Source organism: Canis lupus, chromosome 26 (genome assembly GCF_011100685.1).
Source record: "Canis lupus familiaris isolate Mischka breed German Shepherd chromosome 26, alternate assembly UU_Cfam_GSD_1.0, whole genome shotgun sequence".
In the NCBI taxonomy this organism is placed as follows: Eukaryota; Metazoa; Chordata; class Mammalia; order Carnivora; family Canidae; genus Canis; species Canis lupus.
Genome location: NC_049247.1, coordinates 1,113,372 through 1,137,234, shown reverse-complemented (window position 1 = coordinate 1,137,234; position 23,863 = coordinate 1,113,372). Strand labels below are relative to the sequence as shown.

Below are 23,863 nucleotides of genomic sequence, written 5' to 3'. Positions count from 1 at the left end.
CATCATTTACATGGTAATCAGCCTCTCAAAGGCGGACACTCTCGGTCCTGCCAGGACCACCCCCTGCACACCTGCGTCTAGTTCCAGTACACGAATCCTGCAGGCCCTTGGCAGCCAAATTTTCCTGATTCTAGCCCCGGCCCCATTGCCTCTTTATCTCTTAGGTGGGAGTTGGCCCGTGGTGGGGGATGGGACACCCCTTTTACCGTGGAGCACATCCCTGCAAGGACGCCCTTCTCAGGGGACACCCCAGGACAGTGAGAGGGGCAGGTGCTCAGGTTTTCCTTGGGGTCTGAGAAGTGCAGAGCTCCCCCAGGTCTCTCTGCCAGAGCCCCCACTCTGAAATGCTATTCTGTGGGCTCAACCCCCTTAAAGCACTCAGAGCAGAGGCTGCAAAGTGCTGGCCTGGGGGAAAGGTGCTTTATTTGGTCTACTTCTTCCAACTTAAAAAAAAGGTGGGGGGGTGTCACATAAAAACCAGACTTTCGGCTTCTCCCAGAGCTTATGGGCATGACGAGGGTCCTCTTCTAGAGGAAGGCACCATCCACTCCCAATCCCCCTTCCAGCACCAAGGTGACACCACGTTCATTGTAGGCCTGACCCCTGCAGGCCTCTCTGTTTAATACCCCTGACTGAGGGGAGAGGACAATTTGCTGGACTTTAAAAACAATCGAGTTGTTTCAGGAAGATGTAAGGACATAGAGCTTGTCCACAACTGGGCTGTCACACCTGCTCCCTACGGAAGGAAACCGTTCAAGTGTTGGGCTCAGTGTTTCAATGCTTTATTTGTCCCTGGTTTGGAGGAGGGTTTTTTGTGTAGTACGGGCTTGTCTGAGGATGCCCCCAAACACGTGCAGTTTGAGGCCACCAAAATTTCAACTGGTCCCCTTCAGGGTCCATTGACAGCAAAGATTGTAACCTGCTACCATGCCATTCTACAAATGTCTTGATTCCCCACACGCTGAGATGGTACTCTGTGGTCCTAAAGTAAATTCCCCAGCAGCATCTGAGGCCAGATGCTCTCTGCAATGGGGCTGCACCCAGAGTCAGCACCATCATCTCTACACCAACCCTGGGTCTCACCCCATCCGCGGTCCTAGTTTCTGATCTTGACACTTGCCTATGCCGCCACAGCTCCAAGATGACCATGTCAGCTGCCCTGTTCAGCAGCAGGGGCACCTGGGTGCAGCTCCCAACATGTGACTAGGAAGTGCCCAGTGACAGAACAACCGGTCCAGAACCATGGAAAAGTCTGGCGGTATCTATTCCAGCTGACCACCCTACAGCCCATCCATTCCATCTGGAGGTGAATACCAGTATAGCTCTGTGCACCAAAACGCAGGCATAAGCATGGCCATAGCAACAGTACCTGTAATAGCCCCCAAGCGAAAACCAATCAGATGCTCATAAACAGCACGGTGGATAAATAAAATGACTCTATTATCACAATCAGATATTATGCAGTGGTGAGAATGAATCAACTGGAAAGGAACCTGATATGGATGACCCACAAATGTTATAATGAACAAGACACCAGATACGGAAGAGCACATGCTATATAATTCCACTTATCTAAAGTATAAAAACAGGCAAAACTTCTCTACCATGAGAAAAACCATGGGAATAATTAACTTTAAGAAGGAAACAAATCAGTATACCATGGTATGTGGAAAATACCATATATTTTTTAAAAGATTTTAATAAATACTTCACCAGACAATACATCTGGAGGCCTACAAAGCACAGAAAAGATGCTCAGCATCATTCGTCATCGAGGAAACACAAAACAAATCCACAGCACGATACACACCCACTAAAATGGCTAAAACCACCAGGACTGGCCACCGCGCCTGCCATGGGAACGGATGACAGTACAGCCATTTGGAAAGCAGTTTGGCAGTTCCCCAGAAAGTTAAGCATGGAGTTACCACACGGATTCATTTCCTAAGGCTGCTGTAACAAATGACCACAAACTCAGTGGCTTAATGCAACACAAATATATTTTCTTATAGTTCTGGAGACCAGAAGTCCAAAGTGAGTCCTAAAGGGGCTAAAATCCGGTGTAAGCAGGGCTAGTTCCATCAGGGCCTCTCCTTTTAGAGGCCACGGCATTACCCCAACCTGTTTGCATATTCCCAGGGTCTGCTCCCCTGACTTGGACATTCCCACCTTCCTCTTTTTTTTTTCTTAACAATTTTTTTTTATTTGAGAGAGAGAGAGAGTGCATGTACATGAGCATAAGCAGGGGGAGCAGCAGAGGGAGAAGACTTCCCACTGAGTAGGGAGCCCAACACGGGACGGGGCTCAATCCCAGGACCCTGGGATCATGACCTGAGCTGAAGGCAGACACCTCATCGACTGAGCCCCCCAGGTGCCCCTGCCTCCCTATTCTGAGGACCCTTGTGATCACATTGAGCCCACCCATATAATCCAGGCTCGTCTCCCCATCTCTAGACCTTAACTTCATCAAGTCTGCCAAGTCCCCTTGGTGGTCTGAGGCCATGGTCACAGCGCACATGTGCACACCAATACACCAGCATGTTTAATGGGAAAAGATGCAGCAGGAGCTCACAATAGAAGACATGGGGCAGTGATAACCAGGAATCTGTGGACCACACAGAGGTAACCTGAAGTTCCACAGGGCACCTCAGGCCCAGGTAACATCTGACCCCAAATTTATCACGATGGTTCAACTGAAATGCTGGCTCACAAACGATGCCTCAGGTTCAACCCAGATACAAGACCAACACCAACTGGTAGATGAAATGATGACTGGAACAATTTGGTGAGGAGTAAAATAGTCTCCTATCTTTAAACGGTGAATTTGTGCAGAAGGTGACCAAGGTCTCGGGCCTAACATGGCTGAGCCACACCAAGCCCCAGAGCCATCTACCTGCCACACACCCGAGCCAAGCGCCAGCCCAAGCAGGAAAGAATATGTTTCCTGATCCGCTTATCCACAATGGTCCAGAGACTCTCACTCCAAAGACTAGATTTCAGGAGAACAGAAATGCTAGATTAGGGGTACATTAGGGATGAAATGGGCCATTGCGGGGGAAATCGGAGCCTATGCTGCTGACCTTGTGGTGGTTTCTGAACTGAGCAAACAGTACTAGTGGAGAGAGAAAAACAGAAAAGAAGGGCGTGTGTTTGGACTTCGGGGTGTTGTCATTCTTGTTTTGAAAGAGTACTTATTCTTCCTGAGCTTTCAAAGCTTCTGGAAAGAACATGAAGGGAGAAGGCTGGGCAAGACAAGCATTGGTTATTAAGGGCTGAGCATGTGACACGTTCTTTGTCTTGACAACAAAACGTCACCAGCTGACGCACACACTGCCGTATTGGGCACAACCCTATTCCATCTTCATTCTCGGTGGTTACAATACCTGCTTGAAGATGAGGCTGGATCACACCGTGACCAAGACTCTCCATGTCGCGGTCGTAATGACAGTTTCGGAAGGAGAAAACGTCCTCCGAGAAAGCCCTCCCTCTGCGGTGCGTGTCTCCCAGCTCCGTGCCTCCCAGACGGGGGGCCCCCTGCTCCCAGCGCCAAGCCTGGCAGCCAAGGCTCGCCACTGTGGGCAGGAGCAAGGCTCGGGGAGGCCGCCCGCAATCTGCAGTGGTGGATGCTCACGAACGCCATGTGGCACCTCCTTCATGAGGAGGCTGCTAACAAAATTCAACTGACCAAATTCTTAAAGTCTTTCTGGCTTTATTCAACGATCCATGAATCAGGCAGCATCCCTCCAGCAGACAGGAGCTCGGAGGAGCTTCCACAGGAGCAGGGAGCAGGAACAGGCCATTACACCACACAGAGAAGCGGGTTGGTGGGGCGCCTGGACACTCAGTGGGTTACGCATCTGACTCTTGATTTCAGTTCAGGTCATGATCTCCCCACCGCAGGCTGTGCACTCAGTGCAGTCTGCTGGGATTTTCTCTGCTACTCCCGCTCATGTACTCACTCTCTCTAAATAAGTAAAATTTTAAAAATATATAAAAATACAAATAAAAGTGGGTTGGCTATTGTGACGTCACTCCCCCTCAGGGGCAGGCAGGGGTCTGTGAGACAGATGACCTAACTACAGCCGACCAGATGGGGCCTGACTCACTGGTTGAAGATTCCATTTCTGGAGATCTGTCATTGTCCTGGTTTGGGGACCTGAGGCTTAGTGTACATGGCTGTACCCGAGGCCTGTCACCTTCTTTGTAACGGGGCCTCGTAACGACCAGCTGGGGGACACATGTGCGGGCAGTTAGTGGGGTGAGGGTGCTGGGGGTGATGGTGGTGGTAGTGTGCCTACCTGCCTTGGGGTCAGGTTACAAAGGGTACTGCCTGAAGGCTGTCTCCAGGCCCCTATTCCAGCCAATGGAGGCCCTGCATGGGTGCCGGAGGGTGGGAGGGGGACTGGCTACCATGTCTCTCCCGCAGGTGTTGACCAGGTGACCAGCACCTCTGGGTCCCAGCATTCCGGAGCCCTCTCTCTCTGTGGTCCCAGCCTCGGGTCCCTGCTAGTGCCCCCACAGACCTGTTCCTCTCCCGCAGAGCGTGGCTGGGGCTCTGGGCTGCCTGGGCCAGCTGTTTGCCGCTCTCCCCAGGACTTTATTATTTGTTCAGGTTACTGACTTCTGCTTTCCCGATTGAAACCTGATTGACAAAGAGGCTCCTCAATAATAGGAGCCTCTATTTTTTTTAAAAGATTTTATTTATTTATTGGGGGGGGGGGTGGGCAGAGAGAGAAGCAGGCTCCAAGCAGGGAGCCTGAGAGAGAGAGAGAGAGAGAGAGAGAGAGAGAGAGAGACAGGCAGAGGAAGAAGCAGGCTCCAAGCAGGGAGCCTAACATGGGACTCGATCCCAGGTCTCCAGGACCACGCCCTGGGCTGAAGGTGATGCTAAACCGCTAAGCCACTGGGACTGCCCAGGAGCCTATATTTTTAAACTGAGCATTTTCAGATTTGCAGATTTAATGCCCCTTTACAGTAATTCTATGTTTATGTGAGTTCTCCTCCCATTTGATTACATATTGAGCAGGAATAATGTAAAACATGGCTGCTATGGCTCGTTGGGCCTCCCAATACCCATTCTTTGTTAGTAAGAGAGTCTTCCTTTTATTCAAGGAGGCAATGCATCTCACTAAAAACACAGCTCTCCTCCACTCTATCTGGCCCCTGGAGGATGCCATGTTTTTTGCTACTGAACAAAATTTCCAACTGACAAAGGGTCATTCATTCTTGTGGACGTTGGGATACAAATCCATGTTTTCTATTACCCAGGAGTTTGGTCCTGCAAAAGGCACCCATGAGCCTGACACATAGTGGGTGCTCAGGCAAGATGGAATGAGGGATTCACTTTTCATAACCCTGGATCCCAACTGGGACCCATTGCCCATCACCTTGATTTACTGCATTATTCACAGGAACTCTTAACAAATGTAGAGGATCAGATCACATTTAGTTGAAAAGAACAAAACTGCAAGAAAATGGACCTGGAAATCTAGACATATAGACCCGCTTCCTGTGACTATTCACTCCCTGCCTCTGCCTATCACTACAGGTGGTTTTAGGTCAGAGGCATGTGACTAGCTGGCACGCAGACAGGAACTCTACTACCTAGATTCTTAGTCCCACTTGACAGATGAGTAACTGGAGATCAAAGAGCTCATTTGACTGGATGGAGCCAACGTCCACAGCAATGAAAAGGGCTGCTATCCTTCTGCCATCACCTCTGCCAAAACCCACCCTCCCTGTATGACTCTGGGCCAAGCAACGTAGTCCTTGGTGGGTGGGAGGCAGACAGAGAAAATCTCAAGTAGATACCCTGCTAAACATAGGGCTCAATCTCACGACCCTGAGATCATGACCTGAGCCAAAACCAAGACTCTGACACTTAACAGAGCCACCCAGGTGCCCCTCATCCATTTTAAAATTATTTTTCTTATTGATTCGTACAAGCTCCTTAAATATTCTGCACTTCTCCCACTATCAACAACAAAGAATCCTAAACAAAATCTTAGCAAATCAAATCCAGCAATGTATATATAGAAAAAAATCTATGACCAAGGTGAGATGATCTGAGAAATCCAAGGTTATTTTAACATTAGAAAATCAATGTAGGGGTGCCTGGGTGGCTCAGTCAGTGAAGCATCTGCCTTGGCTAAAGTTGTGATTCCAGGGTCCTGGGATGGAGCCCTGCATTAGGCTCCCTGCTTAGCAGGGAGCCTGCTTCTCCCTCTCCCTTTGCTGCTTCCCCTACTAGTGAGCTCTGTGAAAGAACAAATAAATAAATTTTTTTTGAAAAAGGGAAATCAATGTTAATTCACTTATCAGATTAAAAGAAAAATCAGGGATCCCTGGGTGGCTCAGCAGTTTAGCACCTGCCTTCGGCCCAGGGCGTGATCCTGGAGTCTCAGGATCAAGTCCCACATCAGGCTCCCTGCATGGAGCCTGCTTTTCCCTCTGCCTGTGTCTCTGCTTCTCTCTCTCTCTCTCTCTCTCTCTCTGTCTCTCATGAATAAATAAATAAAATCTTTTAAAAAATCAAATAATCATCTCAATGCAAAAAGGGCGTTTGCTAAGATTCTACTTCCATGATTGTCTAGGTTAGAAATCCAAACCAAATAATAAGAAGAAATAATGAAGCTGGGATGCCTGAGTGGCTCAGCCATTGGACATCTGCCATTGGCTCAGGTTGTGATCCTGGAGTCCTGGGATCAAGTCCTGCATCAGGCTCCCCACAGGGTGCCTGCTTTTCTCTCTGCCTATGTCTCTGCCTCTCTGTGTATCTCATGAATAAAATCGAAAGAAAGAAAAGAAAGAAGAAAGAAAAGAAAAGAAAGAAAAGAAAAGAAAAGAAAAGAAAAGAAAAAAGAAAAGAAAAGAAAGCCAGCCAAGCCAGGCAGCTGAACACAAAATCACGGTTTAAAGACGGTCTTCCCAGCAATAATCAATCTGCAAAGTGGGACTTAAAAGGGTAATGGCACCAAAAAGTGACCTATCTAGGAACATATCTAACATGCTTAAGATTGTTATGGAGAAAAGTGAACATGATGAGACTTTTAAATAGATTTGTGCCAGTAAACTAGAGGAGCAAACACTGCGATCCCAGCACCAATGTGTGAAGGCTTCTGGGAAGAAGTGGACAGGCCAACTCTAAGATTCACCTGGAAATGCAGAGAGCCAACTGAGATTTTTTCTTCCCGTTTTCATGCTGTCATGAGCCCCTAAACTGATCCCATAGGCAGCGGTGGACTGTAGCCCACAGTTCAAACACCACTGAGCCAGTTCAGCACCTGACACCCCCTCCCCCCAACACACAGATGCTTCAGTGCTTCCTTTGAAAACGGTTGAGGAGGAACGGACACCCTTGGGTATCAGCTCTAAGATATCCAGCAGCTTTCTGAAGGACAGAGTTGTCTCCCATCCCATCTCCATTTTACAGAGAAGAGAGGCTTGGAAAGGGATCAGGACTAGCTGAACCCAGAGTTAGGAGCACACCCCAGCTCTTCAAAACCCCATGCCCAGCTGAAAAAGTCATCTGCACAGGGTCTGGAGGTCCTTCCAGAATCCCTGTAAAGTCAGAGGGGCAGTGGAGTTTGGCTCCGAGTGTTAGGCCCTCCCAGATCCCTGAACCCCAGGAAAAGCTCCAAGCAAACCCAGCATCCCCCCCAGACCTGCATGTGCCTGGAGCAATCAGGTGGGGCTTTCCAAGCAGTGGAAGAGCTATGGCCCACCCCCTCAGTGGGAGCAGGGCAGCCCGCCAGAGCCACATAGCACAATGGCTTGGTCACGTTTATTCTTCAGATGCAAATCTATACGTAGCCAACTGTGTGCCAGGCACCATCCCAGGCACTGGGAATGCTCAGGTGAAGCCATGAAAACTCTGCTCTCCTGAAGCTAATACTGGGGCAGGGGAAGATGGTGCTACATATAGGACATGATGTCAGGTGGCGGGAGTGCTCCGAAGAAGGGCCAGGCAGTGCAGGAAATGCTACTTGGCACACACACCTCCAGCCAGGCCGACAAAGGGACAGCGCCGAGACCTGCGCGGGAAGCCTGTCACATAAAAACCCAGAGGGGCGACTCGGCCAAAGAAATCACAAGAGCACAGGTCCTCAGGTAGGAACTGCTTGTGGCTTCGTTTTTTATTTTCTATGATAGTCACAGAGGGAGGGAGAGAGAGAGAGAGAGAGAGGCAGAGACCCAGGCAGAGGGAGCAGCAGGCTCCATGCACCGGGAGCCCGACGTGGGACTCGATCCCGGGTCTCCAGGATCGCGCCCTGGGCCAAAGGCAGGCGCCAAACCGCTGCGCCCCCGGGGCCCCCTCGTTTGCACACCCTATTACCATTCTTACGCATCCCCTCACCTGACCCTTACTAGCAGAAAAGCCGGTATTCTATGAAGGGAAGGGCCGCAAACCGCAACTGCACTGCCAGTTGTCAGCCCAGTGCGGAGAGCTCGGGCCGCGAAGACCGTGCCTCCGCCCTCCAGCCACCAGACCGTCAGGCCGGAGCTCAGGTCGGGCGAGAAGGTGCCGCTGTCCTGCGGAAACACCGGAGGGAACCAAGGCCCGGGGCACGTATTGGGGTGCAGCCCCCCGCGTGCAGGGGGCCGGTCTGGGCCAGGCCCCTTCTCTCCCACGAGGCCCAGGACCCGGCGCCCGGGGGCCGCGCGGGCTTCACGGCTCGCTCGGCCCTTCCCTTTCTGCTAAGGGAACCTTCCGAGGTGGGCGGGGGGGCGGCCCCCAGGACCCAAGTCACCGGGGCCCGGGGCCTCAGAGCCGTGAAGAGACTGCCCTGGGCAGGGCCTGGCCCTCCGACCTCGGAGGTCCCGGCCTCCGGCCCCAGAGCTCCTCAGCCCCACAGTCCCCTAGTCGCCCAGGCCCCCGCCCCAGGGCTCCCGGGTCCCGACCCCCGGGCCCGGGAAGGTCTCGCCCGGAGCACCGCACCCGCGCAGAGAGGAGGGGCCCCCGCGAGCCGCGCACTCGACCTGCGCAGCCCCCGCCCGGCTGGCCCCGTGCAGGTAGCGCGCAATCCGGAGCCGCGCTTTCGCCACTGCTCTGGACAACCGTCTGAGAAAACGAACGCTACGCTTGCGCTGTCCTCTAATCACATCAGCTCCTACCGTGGCGACGCCTCCGAATGCAAAAAGCAAAACCCGAAATTCTTTCCGGCGCCTCAAACAGCTCCGAGGAGTAGCGAATCCGCTGAACCTGTTCGCCGGAAGTAGGGCCGCCTCTCGCCGGAAGTTGCGCTTCCTCCATTTTGTTGCCCGCTATGGCGGCGATGTCGAGTTTGGGGCCGGGATTCGGCGCTTTTGACTGAGGGGGTAGGCCAGGCGGAGGCATTGGGGACATCCGCACGGCGCAGAAGAGGACCAGCCTGGACACCGGCGACGCTGTCATGTACGGCGCGAGCGGAGGCCGTGCCAAAACCGAGAGGAAAAGCGGCACGAAGGAGGAGGCCGGGCCCGGCGGCGCCGGTGGTGGGGGGAACAGAGTGGAGTTGCTTGTCTTCGGCTATGCCTGCAAGCTGTTCCGGGATGACGAGCGGGCCCTGGCCCAGGAACAGGGACAGCACCTCATCCCCTGGATGGGGGACCACAAGATCCTCATCGACAGGTCGGTTCCTCCCCCCACCCGTCGGTCCTCCCCTTCCCTCGCCCGCTTAATTTCGTCTGATGTTGACTTGATGGCCAGGACTAAAAAGGGGTACTGTGGAGCCAGCGGGGATCTGGGGGAGCCCTCCTCTGTCCTTACGTCCCCCTGGTTTTGGAGGGAGGGGGACGATGAAACCTGCCCTAAGGCACTGGCTGGAGTTGCGCGCCGCGCCTGTCGCCGGAGGGACCGTCTCTGCTCCTGCAGCCCCTCGCGACCCCTCACCCCTGTCGCTGGTTCCAGTTGGCCCCTCCACGCGGTGGAAGCTGCCCCTGCCCTGGCCTCTCCCGACCGGCGTTCCCACGACTCGTGTGGGGCACGCTGAGGCCGCGCCGCTGAGAAACCACTGGGACCCTGAGTGTGCCCCCGCGCCCTCCCCTGTGGAGCGCCTGTGTTTTGCCGGCTTGACCTTTGGTTCCGCCTGCCCTCCTCCCCCACCCGGGATAAGCTGACCGATCTGACTTGGTTCAGCCCCCGGGGTCAAGTTGCCAATCCATTGGAAGCCGGGAGACCTCAGGCAGATACCGGCTTTCTCTTAGAGGTAGTGTTCTTAGGGCTGGTTTCAATGTCTCTTAAAAACGAAGGGTGGAACGGGTCGCAGATGTGTTTCTTCTCAAATCAAACCTGCTTTAGGTAATCCCCCTGGAGGGTGTTTAGCCACTTTGGGCAGAAGGGTCCTGGAATTGGGGATTTCTAAAGACGTTTGATTTGAAAAGGATGGCATTACATGGTGTAGGTTGTTTGCTCCCCTCCCATATTTTCAGTTCCCCTTTTCTTCCCCTCCTTGGGGTTTTTCTTTGTTGGTTGGTTTGGTTTTTTGCCGGCTTGGCAACTCTACTTCTGGGGCCTGGACTGAAAAGCAAACGATGACCTGCCATTTATCTGTGGAATAGTCTCTCTGAGTGAAGGAAGCCTGCCATTTGATTAAAGCTGGATTCTACAAAGCCCTGGAACATGACCGTAGGGATAACCTCTGAGCTGGCCAGAATGGACATGTTAATGACCAAATAGGCCTTTTTACATCCCTGACATTTCTGTTTGGAGTTAGATCTAGACAACAGTGACTCTTGAAGGAAGGGTTGCCAGATCAGGCCTGGACCTGACACCCACGCTCTGCTCAAACATGCTGTGCCTTTAAGTCCTAACTTCCATTGACCGATGTTGCCTGTGTTGTCAGGCAGCTCGCTTTTCCAAAGTGTTACTTGTGATAGTTGCTATTATTAAAGTTTGGTAAGCAATGGAGTCTGAGCTTTTTATACAGTTTTCCATATCATTCTGTATGTGATTGGAGTTAGGTTTTCCAAAACTAACGGGGAGCAAACGCTACACATGTACATGTACAATATTTTCAAATAATGATCTACATTTGTAAGTTAAGGAGGTTTACATCAAAGTAGAAATAATTTTGAAATTTAATAAAGTGCAATAACTTGGCTACTCTGGAATTTTGGCCTTTTTTCTTTTAATGTCTTTTTTTTTTTTTAGTTACTTTTTCAGCGTCATTACAAAAGTCAGCATTAAAAAAAATCAGGCAGACTTTTGTTTGTCTGTGTTTGTTTTTGTTTTCACAGCCTTAAAGTCTGAGTGTTTCTAACTCACTCATTTACTATTTGATACTGCACATTGACAGCTTCACTGAATCTTTGTGTCAAAAGCATAACAAAAAGTGCTCTTCTTATTCCTAATTTGGCTAAAGTGCCTATTGGTCCATGCAAGTAAACATGGATGTGTCTTAACGTATGTTATTTCTGGGGGTATAAAGTTTAGAAGAAGATATTTATACTGCACCTTCTAATAGTTTTGCTCTGTTTCCAGTGAACCTCCTTAAACTGCATGTATATGTCACTGTTCCTTTGTATGTGTGTCTCTCTATCACATAACCCAGCACTTATTTCCTCAGCCAAGTGGCTAGGGGGCGAGCCTAGCCAAGATTTTACCTCCAATGGACGCAAGTTTCTTTGGTGAAGATCTCTCCTGAGAGTTCGGGACTAGCAGAAAGAAGCGAGGAAATTTCGACCGTTGGGTTCTTACGGATAGGTATTTATGTATTCGGTTTGTGTGAATGTAAGCTATGATATTTGACTTTTCAGAAATTTTTTTTTATTTTTTATTTTTTTGCAAATGGCATTGAATGGTTGACCAAACCATAAACGGTAAGCACTGCCAGTGAAGTGGGCACCATTTATGCTATTAAAGGATTGTTTACCTTTAATGATAAGTTTTATCATATTATACAAAGGAATTTAGACTTTGTTAAGATAACTTGAGATTAAAAGTAGGTGAGATATGACTAGCCAAATTAAATATAAATCTGAGAAGATTTTTTATGTTTGTTTTAATATTTTTATTTCTTTATTTTAATCGGTAAGTATGTATATAAAACATCACACACAAACCAACCTAGATGTTAACTTCTTTCCTTTGACCAGTGTGTTCATATTACAGATATGATGGGCGCGGTCACCTGCATGACCTTTCTGAGTACGATGCTGAGTATTCCACATGGAACCGAGATTACCAGCTCTCTGAAGAGGAGGCACGAATAGATGCCCTGTGTGATGAAGAGAGGTATTTAGCCTTGCATACGGACTTGCTTGAGGAGGAGGCAAGGCAAGGTACTGCTCAAGAAAAACTTACTTAAGCAACAAACTTTTTAAAATTTTTTAAGTATTTAAAATTTACTCCCATTCATTTTTTTATACTCACTCTTTCTGATATTATCTTGACAGTACCCAGTGGATTGGAAAAACAGGAGTCTTTGCGTTCTGAGAGGACCTCAGGATAGTTTATATATAGAGCCACAAAGAATTTTCCCAGCTTTTGAGGGCAGACTGGGATTTGAAAAAACAAAAACCAAACTCTTTAACTGTTCTTCTTTAACAGTATCGTATAAACTAAAATTGATGTTCTTGTCTTTGCCTTAACAATCTTTAATACAGTTCTTAATCCCCAAATTTCTCAGCAGGAAGAAATTTTCCACAAAAGACGTGTATTCTGCTATCTGTGGTAAACATGTACTGGCAAAAGTACATATTAATAGATGTGAGGTGTGAATTTTTAAAAAACATTTTTGCCTCAAAAAGAGGTTGAGAAAAGTGTGTTGTATGCTTTACTGATAGCTACAACTTTAGAAATATATAAAATTTTCTCAGTTAATTTCCATTTCTGTTAATAAAATTCTCATTTTTATTCAAGAGGAAGAATACAAGCGATTGAGCGAAGCACTGGCAGAGGATGGGAGCTATAATGCAGTGGGATTCACTTATGGTAGTGATTATTATGACCCCTCGGAACCAACAGAGGAGGAGGAGCCTTCTAAACAGAGAGGTAAGGGAGGAAAGCTGCCCAACAGTGACATACTGTTGGAGGTATACTGCATACATAACAGTGGCATCTTCAGATTATAAGTGTGGACATTAAGTAATTGTAATGTTGCTGTACACAGAGCATTAGCAATACTCCTTAGGGTAGAACAAAGCTGGATATTAGAAAACAAAGTGTTTGTGGAGGTGGAAATTGAATGCAGGCTGTTATCTGCCTTTCATTTATTTCTCTTTAACTTGGATAACTGGAAATTACTGTGGGTTCTTTGTTTCTTAGCTGGTAATATGTGCATTGATGTCTATGGTAATTTGTTCTTGGGGCATTGAGAAGATAGGTGTTAACTACCCTCGTGTGAACCTGATTCTTCACATCCTCTCCACAACTAAAATAAAGACAGGGCTCAGTAGAAGGACGCCTTTGGGGTCACCTGCTGCTCAACAGAAGAGCACAAGACGTCGTCCCACTTAGGCTTTGTAGGAGCCGTGACATGCACCGTGTCGTATGGTAATATTTATATAAAATTGAAGATTTTAAATTCTTCTCTGGATCGACTCTAGAAACCTTGAATGTGGAAAAAAAAAGTAGTGCTCCCAAAGTATCTGTGTAGTGCAGGAACGAATATTCTTAGTCACTTTGGTAAGCTCTGAGAGCACCATTATTATAACCTTGCATAATGATCAGACATTAACTATCAATAATGATAACACGAACCAAAAACTTCAAGGCTAGAGCACTACACTCAGGCATTCTGTTTAAGGGGAAGGAGAACTTTATGGGGCACCTGGTTGGCTCAATTGGTAGAGCACATAGTCATGTGATCTCAGTCTTGATCTCAGGGTCATGGGTTGTAGCTGTACGTTGGGTGTGGAGCTAACTTAAATAAAAATATTAAAGGGAAAGAGAACTTTAGAAACTATTCAGATGTTTAAAATATTAAACTAAAGTCACACATACAGGGATTTCATTTTAGAGCTAACACTCCGTTATTTGGGACTTAATTGGTTTCTCCTTAAGTTGCAGACTGGGCAGGTGTCACCTTGACAGGATGTAGGACAGTCTTGGCAGGGGCTTCCTTGTTGTCCTTCCCCTCCTCCTGCTCCTTAGGTCGTGGGCAGACATCCCTGCTGTGAAGCTCTGTCCCAGGAACTTGTGAAAAGACTTCTCAAATGTCATTGGAACTATGTTCAGTTAAAGCCTCGTTAAGGCATTTCACACCTTCAGAAGTTAGGACTCAGTGGAGATGTTCTTGCAGGTCCAGCCAGTAAGCACTCCTTCCTTTATCCACAGTGAGTCACCCATGTTAGGGTTCTGGATAGTTTAGAGTCTGTTGTCTAAACAACCACGTACATTATGTCTGTTTTATTTTATTTTTTTTATTTTTTTATTTTTTTAAAGATTTTATTTATTTATTCATGAGAGACAGAGAGAGAGAGAGAGAGAAGCAGAGACACAGGCAGAGGGAGAAGCAGGCTCCATGCAGGGAGCCCGATGTGGGACTCGATCCCAAGACTCCAGGACCATGCCCTGCGCGGAAGGCAGGCGCTAAACCGCTGAGCCACCCAGGGATTCCCCCATTATGTCTGTTTTAAATATGTAGTATTTTTGATCAGAAGGAAGGAATACATACTAGAACTTTGTACGTGAATCATTGAAATTTTTAAAGGCCAGATGTCTTTTGCAAGATAGAGTGATAATCTTTGGGAAAATCTTAGTATTAGTTTCTTAAGAATGTTAAGATAAGGGATCAGCAGACTACCACTGTAGGCCCAACCAGCAGGTTTTTGTAAATGAAGTTTCACAGATGCAGAGCCACACTCATTTGTTCACACAGTGTCTGTGCAGCCTTTGTGGCTCAACAGCAGAATTGAATAGTTGGCCCAAAGGCATTGTGGCCAGAGATGCTTACCGTCTGGCCTTGTCCATTGTCCAGAAAGTTGCCAACTTGTTACATGTGTCACAGTGTCTCAGTGTAATTAAACTTTGTCATAATTACTGCACTTTAAGAATTTCAATGTGACTTAGTTTCTCTTTGAAGTTTTACTATGCTTTCTCTTTACCATAAAGTTCTCTTTAGTGTTTTGTAACTTTTCCTATAATCACATTCTCAGTATTTGGCTTTATATGCTGATAAATTTTTTTTTGAAGATTTATTTATTTGAGAGAGAAAAAAACATGAGCAAGGGAAGGGGCAGGAGGAGAGGGAGGATCTGAAGCAGACTCCCTGCTGAGTGTGGAATCCCAAAGTGGGGGTGGATCCCAGGACTCTGACCTGAGCTGAAAAGAAGAGCAGGACATTCAACTGACTGAGCCACCCAGGTGCCCTGCTGATTAATTTGTTTTTTTTTTTTTTTTTTAATAAAAGTTGGGCCCATGTGAAACTATGTCTTGGCTCATAACAGTTTATGCAAACTTCGATGAAATGCCACGTATATGTGTAAAACACATGTACACACATGCTTAGTCTTAGAAGTCAGTTTGGTGCCTAGTACACTAACAATAAAGTTTTACTTCAGTGTTGCATTACTTTAAAAAAAAAAAAAAAGGTTTTTTTGTTTTCCAGGGCCATCAACAGGTCTAAGTATTCCTTAATTTTCAAAGTTACTCTACTGTCTTGGCATGTTTGTACATTTTAAGCTTTGTATTTCAAGCAGGCAGTATGGTGCCCCTGCATCTGTGAATCACCCCCTCTTCCTTTTGTATGTTAGAGTCTCTTGATTCTTTTTATCATTATTAAGTACCTTTTTTATGAAAAAAGAAAATTTGAATTTATATGAATTGCAGTGGTTGTATTTCGTTCTGTGCCACTAACAGCATCTTTTCTGTAAATTAAGGTGTGTGTAAGGATGGAGCAGCTGTGTATAACCCACCTGTTCCAAACAGCTCTTGATTTAGGCGCCTCTACTTCATGAGCAGCGTCACATTACAGAAAGGCTGTTTAAGAGAAAAATTGCCATCATTCTATCATTTTAGGGAGATACAATAAAGTCGTACTTTCATACATACACGTTTGGCCCCACGCCCAAAGAGACTGAAATTCGAAGTTGCTACTTGATGTATTGTAAACTGATGTCTCTGGTGTCCTCTAGTCACACCTTGGCATTTGGTCACTGGAGCTGGACATTGGGGCTGCTGATCACAGGAAGCTGTTAGGCCCTACTGGATCCCTGGTTCTTAGGGGAGAGTAAGGGTGCATAAGCAGAAACAGGTGGGGCAGGGTTGAGTAATTGTTACTTAGCAGTAATATATAATCTGCCTGTATCTCATCAGATGAGAATACCCAGGTTTTCAGGTACAGTGAAACTTGCTTAGAATTCCTTCTGGCTTCGTGCAAGAATTAGGTTTGGTAGGAACCTTGAAAATTGTTCATCAGGAAACTACATACTTGGTGGAAACATTTGATGATTTAATGTTTACTTAATGTCATTTTTTTAACAGAAAAACTTAAGTAGATCTTGAAATGCTAGTTTTTTTGTACATTTTACTATGTCCTTGTAAGTAGATAATGACCTGCGTGATTGCAAGGTGATGTGCAGGTCCTGTCTAACAGCCAGCAGACAAGGCGTGTGTGGAATGAAGTGTTTATAAATGGAAATGGGAAAGAAACGTCTGATTATTTGTGGTAGGGAGGTGTAGTTTGTATGAATGGAGGAGTCCTGGCAGATATACTTAAGGACCTGACAACTTAATGGTGAAATTAGCCCACCATCTGGGGATTGAGCACCCGAGCTGTGCCTCCCCGCTGGCGATCCTGCAGAAACAGCTTGAGAGGGTCTTTGTGCAGGTTAAACATACATGCAGATCAAAGAGCTGGGGGCTGGGCACTGCTCACCATGGTCTAAGTGCCTGCTAGCAGGGCACATTGTAGGGAGACGCCCACTGCCAGGTCTCCTTTTTGGCGGCAGGTGGTAAAATCACTCACCTGGCATGTGCTAGAGTAGAAGAAAAGATGGGAAAGTGTTTGTAATGATGGGAAGGTGAAGAACCAGGTAATGCCACTTGCTGCTGTCCCTCCGTTGTTGCTCACTATGGGTGGCTGCCTTCATTCCTGCTCATTGTTCTGAAGTTTTATCTTTTCTTTTTATACAGAAAAAAATGAGGCTGAAAACCTAGAGGAAAACGAGGAGCCTTTCATTGCCCCTTTGGGGCTGAATGTGCCGCCTGACGTGGAGCTGGTATGTATGCTTCCTGTTCACGGTATTGCTGTCGTTATCACTGGGTTGGGGCTCTACTTGTGCAAGAGCCCAGTCGTAGCTATGACAGCTTTGCAAGTTCGTAATGCTTTCAGATGATTTGTGGGGACAAAACCACACCTCACCCACTATTTTCCTCTTATGGGAGGAATTCCAGCAGAATCGGTAGACCAGAGCATCGGTGACTCAAGGATATGGCTCTCGGAGATCATAGGGTTGAGTGCCCACGTTTAGCAGCATGGAGAAACTGAATCCAAGTTAGCAGTGAGGACACTGTTAGCCACATTTAGGCATACAAACAGTCTTGATCAAGGCAGCATGGCTTTCAGGGCAATTGCTTTGTCCTGGTTTTGCCAGGGTGGCTTTTGTGGGCACCTACATTAAGTGTCTTAACCTTAGGTTTCCTTGGTAGTCTTTCACCGGGACTTCCTGGTCCTTGTGATTAAGGTCCAGCAGCATGTCCAGGCCACCCAGCACTCTGTGAAAACCTGGATGCGACTCCTCTTGGCCTGAGTGCTCTGCCACTAGAGCCTAGCATAGCTGAGTGGTTCATGCTCCCCTTGCACCAGTACTTGAGCTGCGTGAGGTTGAGGCTGAGTTCTGGGGGGGGAGGGGGGGGGTGCTGTCTCCTACACTCCCCCACTGCACTAGCTGCTCTGTATCTCCAGTGTCATGTAATGCCCACAGTCCCCATATGATAGCTGCTAGGACCATCCTCCTTTCACAGGCCAGAAGAAGGGAAGACAGTGGCTCTGTGGGTGGCAGGCCAAAGCTCACGCCCGTGGCTGGGCCATTAAGCCTTCAGAGTCCCCGTGCTTCATGGAATGTTTGCATGTTTCTTGGGGACAAGTAGAGTATTTGTGTTGCACATGCACACTCAGGCAGGGGGAGATGTTGGCCCTTGGTGTGGTTCACCTGTGGTGTCTTCCTAACTGAATTTCCAGGGCCACGGATTGGGCGGGGGGGGGGGGGGGGGGGGGGGGGGGGAGGCACTCGTGGAAAGAGCCTCCACCCTGTTTGCATTTATACCCTCACACCTCTCCTTCCTTCACTTTCTCTTTGTGCAAGTACACGTAAGAATGTCTGGGTATTGCTGGAAATTATTTACTGCTTATATATGCTTCCCCATTTCTAGCATTCAGTTAAATCTGAGGGTGGCATCTGAGCATTTGATATTCTAAGACTTGTGCTAATATACTTTCAGTGTGTTGTTCAGAGTTATATTCCTACTTGTTCTGGAATGCGCGCGCTATTTAGTCTACATGAGAGACCCATTAAAATCGGGTTGCTCGGGGCAGCCCCGGTGGCGGTGGCGCAGCGGTTTAGCACCGCCTACAGCCCAGGGCGTGATCCTGGAGACCCTGGATTGAGTCCCACGTCAGGCTCTCTGTATGATGCCTGCTTCTCCCTCTGCCTGTGTCTCTGCCTCTCTCTCTGTCTCTATAAATAAATAAAATCTTAAAAAAAAATCGGGTTGCTCCCTTATCTATATTTAATGTTAAAAGTTTTTATTTAAGGTTAACTATATAGAATCTTATCTATTTTTATGTGAAAATTATTTTTAAACTTTTATGCAGATAAAAACATGGAAGTATAATAGACTTTATTGCATTGTTTACTTTCTATTAAAATATTTAATGGCTGTGTATTCTCAGCCAGAGAATCACTAGAGTGTTTAATGGTCTGCCGGAGCTAAAAATAGTCACTAACCATTGGAGAGCAAAATAGTAATTTGCTTTCTTAATGTTAAAGAGTTTCTTGTGATATTATTACAGAGCGGCCTCTTGAGTAGGAAATTGTCTGATTATGTGGAAACTATCTGAATGCCTGTTGGGGCGCTGGTGTGCAGGCTTCTTTCCTTTGTGCTGTTGTCAGAGCTTGGGGGCAGCAGTTCCTTGTCTATGATTGACAGAGCGATGTCTGTTATGGTGGGGGTATAGAACACAGGGGTGCTTGCCTCAGGACTTTCATGTTGGTGATTAGATGCTGAAATTGCTGGCTTGTAGGTAGAGGGGGGATTGCTGCCTCCATGCGCAGGGGTTGCCCTCACTCGGTAAAGAAAGCAGGCACCTTAGGGAATTCTTGATGTTTAAACTAGGCTTTTGGCTTAGAGCCTGGTGATTACAGGTCTGTGGGGTTTGTGTGAAGAGTACAGAGTAGTTAGAAATCATGGCACTCGGGGAGGATGTTGGCAGGTGCTAGAGATGGGGCACCGCTGGTGCCGTCCTCCTCGATAAGACCCCAGCAGCTCTCCTGACTCCATATCCCACTGGACCCTTCAAGTAACCTCACAGCTTTGTTTTAGCTTTTCACAGTAATTCTGTGTATGTTTTCTTGTTTCACAAGAAGTAAGGACCTGTCCTCCCTGTGTAGCCTGGCATCATTTGTCCCAGCATTGTATTTTCAGCCATCTGTTCTCTTCTCAGGCACCTGGATGCCCGTCTTGGTCACCTCCTGAGTTCTACATACACATTTCTGAGTGTCCCATTTCTGGGTGTCCTGTGCTCTGTGCCAGTTTGTGTTATGTTGTATTGGCATCCTCACACCTGGTGCATACCTGGAGTACCACTAGGAAGGTGGAGGAAGTGTCACTCGGCCCCCAAGCCACCGCAGGTGCACCCTGTCTGGTCAGCCATGGGACTGGAAGTGCTGCTGCCCCATAGACCCTATTAGAAGTTTTTCTGAGGGAAACATGCTCATTTGAACACACTTGATGAACCAAAGGAAAAGCAGGGAAAGATTCAGTGTGTGATTGCCATCGTGGCAACATTTCTGTCTCTTGGATTAGTAACACCACACAGGTTTGCTGAATGAGTGCTGTGTACCAGGCCCTGTGCACGGTGCTCTGCTTCTGTTCTCGCTTAGTCCTCATAGTACCTAAGGGAGCAGGTGCCCTCCTTGAGGTTTAGAGAGGGCAGAGTAGTTGCCCAGGGTAAGCACGTGAGGCCTGCAGCTCCAGCCCGGGCCTGGCTCCAGAGCTCTAAGCCACAGAGTTAGGCCTGACTGATTGTTAATCAGATTAGAGTGTTATTTTCATCATAATTAAGAGGTTCTGTTGCCAGGGTTTGGAGGTGGGAAGCAAAAAGAAATGTGACTTATTTCTGCATTCCTATGGAGTTCTTGCCTCCTCTTTGGGGACTCGGAAGGACATCACCTGTGTGATGAGCATGTCCTGCGTGTGCCATGCATGCTTGTTCTCTAGACGCCTTGCCTTTTAACATCTCTTTGCTTGCAGGATGCAGATCATATTTATGGAGTCAACGTGTATCACTGTATCCCATTGTAGCAGCAGGATTTTGAATTTTGTTTTGGAACTCCCTTCCCACCCCTAAGATTTTAAAAATATTTTCCTGTTTCCTACTGTTGTTTATTGTTGTTGTTTTTTTTTTCTTTCTTTCTTTACTATTGAATTGTGACTTGATGTGATATTTATTTTGGGCTGTGTGTGAAGTGGGTATTTAATCTCTCCTCCCCTGATCATGGTGGAGGAGAGGGCCGGCCCACCTACTCCAGTTGTTCCTCGCTCATTCACCCTGCGCCACCCTGTCCTGCCCCCTCCCGCCTCTGGGGTCTGAGCTCCAGCATTTTCCAGAGCTCTGAAGAGACCTTAGATTGGAGTGGGCTTTCTCACCTCCTACACTATTCTCCCATTTCCCAGCATCTACACAGGTTTTAGAGCTGTGTCAGTGTAATTTGGGAGGACCAAGGAGGCATTAGTCTGCCTTGGGCTCAGTCACTTTCTTAAACCAAGGTTTCCCTGTGTAAGTAAGCCAAGCGTTGCCCCCTTATCATCAGTCTTTCTAACACGTGTATATATGTATATGTCCTTGAAGTGTCACTTTATAGTGGGGATAAGCGTGATAGTAAATAGAAAAAAATCTATGTAAAAGTCGTGTGATTTAAAAAAAAAAAAAAAAAAAAAGTCGTGTGATTAAGAGCAAACACTCTTTCCACAGCAGGTGCTTGTATGTTATCCACTTGCTCTGGGAGCAGGTCCAGAAGTATACTCGTCACGTGTTCTGTTTCTCCATGGTAACCAATGCTTTGGAGCTGCTTTTTAGCATTGATGTTGTATCATAAATAGGCCTCCTTTTAGATTTTAAACCAGCAGGTTAGTTTGGTCAGCAGAGAATGCCTGTCATGGAGTGATTTTAGTTTCCTTTTAAGGTCACTATTCTGAATTCACTGTTAATGATTGATGTGTGCCTAAACACAGTTTCAAAGATTAATCTTGCTCTTAGCCTGAGCCATTGAAAATCTGCCTCAGGATCCATACTCCAGGCACAGTGGGCCTTTGATGTAGAATCTAGTTTATTTTGGGATCAGTAAATTTTTGGAGCGGGGAGAGGGGAATCAGTAAATAACTTTAATTGTATGTACTTATCGTATTTTAGTGTGAAGGACTTTATTCAGGAATTAAATTTGAGAATTAAGGTGTTTATATTTTATGAGGGATATGGTTCTGGAATTACAGAAAGCATTGTGAATATTTAACCACCCATTTTTAATGAATAATTTCCCACTTTATTTGCCTGTAATTTCCAAGTGTTAATCACTTCGTTATTACTAAAGGCATTTTTCGGAGCATGGCTTCCAGTGTCTGGTCTGACAGGCTCGATTTGTGGGTGGGAAGTGCCAAGCATGTCATGTAGTGGAAGTAAGCAGCAGCATGGACAGGAAACCAGCAGGGTCTGATTCCTGTGGTAACCTCACTTGGAGCCAGTGCTATGATTCACTCTGTTCCTGTGAGCAAGCCCCTCCCTGTTCTGGCCAGACCACACCCACCTGGTGTGGAGGTGAGTTAGGGGGAGGAGCAGGTGAGAGCAGGTGGCTTTCCTCAGATGTCCAAAAAGGCTATTTTCCAAGCTATGAAAACTAGTCCCAGCTAAGAAGGAAAGAGGAATGATGTGTAGACCATTGAGAAACTAGGTGAACATGTACCCCCTCCCTAGAAAAATGCAGATGTACCTAATTTGCATACAGCTTCTGAGGGTTCACAGCCTCCAGCCACATCACAGAACCTTGTTAAGGACTCGTGTTAACATGGAGGTACAGTGACTTGGTGTAAAAAAGATTGCCTCAAGTCGGTTCTGCTCAAAGCTGCAGTGCCCGGCCTTGGTCCGTGAATTTTCTTGCCATAAAATACTGCAGAATCCAAAAATAGACCCAAGTGTCTTGGAACCAGGGGCTATCCCAAGGTCTGTTCAAACTGGGCTATTCTAATTGAAATGTTTCTCTCTCTTTCTCTCTTTTTTAAAGATTCTCCTCACTTATTTGAGAAAGAGAAAGCCCAGGTAGGTGGTGAGCAGAGGGAGAGACACAAACATAACTCCCCAGTGTGGGGGGCCCAACGCAGGGCTCAATCCCAGGACCCCTGAGATCATGACCTGAGCCAAAAATCGAGAGTCCACTGCTTAACCAACTGAGCCATTCAGGCAGGCACCCCTTGAAATGACTATTTCATATAGTCAACAGTAAAATCAGAATATTTTTCTGTGTTTTAAGTCATGTGGCCAGTGGAAAAGAGGAAAAATTGATCACGTGAATGTGTGTGTTTTTTCATAGCCACCAACAGCCAAAATGCATGCTATCATTGAGCGCACAGCCAATTTCGTGTGCAAACAGGGAGCACAGTTTGAAATAATGCTGAAAGCCAAGCAGGCCCGAAACTCTCAGTTCGACTTTCTACGTTTTGATCACTACCTCAACCCCTACTACAAATTCATCCAGAAAGCCATGAAAGAAGGACGCTATACGGTGCTGGCAGAAAACAGAAACGAAGAAAAAAAGAGTATGTGAGACTGTGTGTCCTGTGTGGACGCAGGGCCTGTGCGGGATAGCCTCGGGGAGGGGATAGCCTGCACTGCAGGACTTCCAGAATGCTCATGCAGCCCCATCACTACATCATGCTAATTAACCCTGCTGGTGCACCCAGAGGATGGGTAAAAGCTCTTCCTGAGTGAGTCTGGAAAGTACACCAGATTCTTAATTAATATTTCCAGAGAGAGTGAAATGGAATTAAATATTGATGGTATCAGAACATAATCCTCTGGCTTAGAAATTTTTCCTCTCATTTTGGCTGTTTACCATTTCCTGGAGAAAAGAATAATCTCCTGCTCCGTGGGATGGGTGCAGTGGTCCATGCATGTGGATTTAGGGCCAGGGTTAAATACATGTGCACAAAAATGGAACAGTTAATTTCTCTCTACCTCTTTTATTCATTTCTACATTCAGGTTGTTTTTATTAAATATCTAAATTTGGAATTCTTACTACAAAGGCCAGTGAATGATTTTGAATAATGTGCAGGGACGACAGTTTGCAGTACCTGCTGTTGATTTTTTTTCTTTTGAGCTGAAACCTGATTTTTCAAATCATTTGTACAAATCTTGCTTACAGATCTCATTTTCTCCATATGTTCGTTTTTTAAACTATCTGTTCTCATTGTCTACCTTTCATCAGTCAGGACTTTTGCCCTTTTTCTAAACAGTTAAAACACAGTGGTTCTGGACTAGGGGTGCCAGAAGGGTGTGCTGGTCAGGTGGAGGGCACGCGCGTTTTTGTGGCCCCTGCTTTCTGCTGAGCGCCTTGGGCCACTGTGCCCGGGAGCTGTTTTCCAGAGGTGCCTTTGGGGCAGATAACCACCAAGTGGTAATCTGCAGCCCTGCCTTTGTCTGCTTCTCAGTATTTACATCATGTATTTGT

The 23,863-nt window shown here is 47.0% G+C and overlaps 1 protein-coding gene across 2 annotated transcripts in view; it reads left to right on the top strand.

Moving 5' to 3' along the window:
* The first annotated feature begins 9,231 nt into the window (after positions 1-9,231).
* The window catches only part of SFSWAP (splicing factor SWAP), a 69,786-nt gene continuing 55,154 nt past the window's right edge, over positions 9,232-23,863 (top strand). Inside the window, exons 1-5 of one of the 2 annotated variants that reach the window (XM_038574708.1) lie at positions 9,232-9,610; positions 12,092-12,261; positions 12,842-12,973; positions 17,057-17,142; positions 22,726-22,951. In XM_038574708.1, coding sequence (XP_038430636.1) covers positions 9,393-9,610; positions 12,092-12,261; positions 12,842-12,973; positions 17,057-17,142; positions 22,726-22,951 — 832 coding nt within the window. In that variant the 5' untranslated portion in view covers positions 9,232-9,392. The remainder of the gene's footprint in view (positions 9,611-12,091; positions 12,262-12,841; positions 12,974-17,056; positions 17,143-22,725; positions 22,952-23,863) is intronic. The other variant, XM_038574709.1, reaches the window with a different exon arrangement.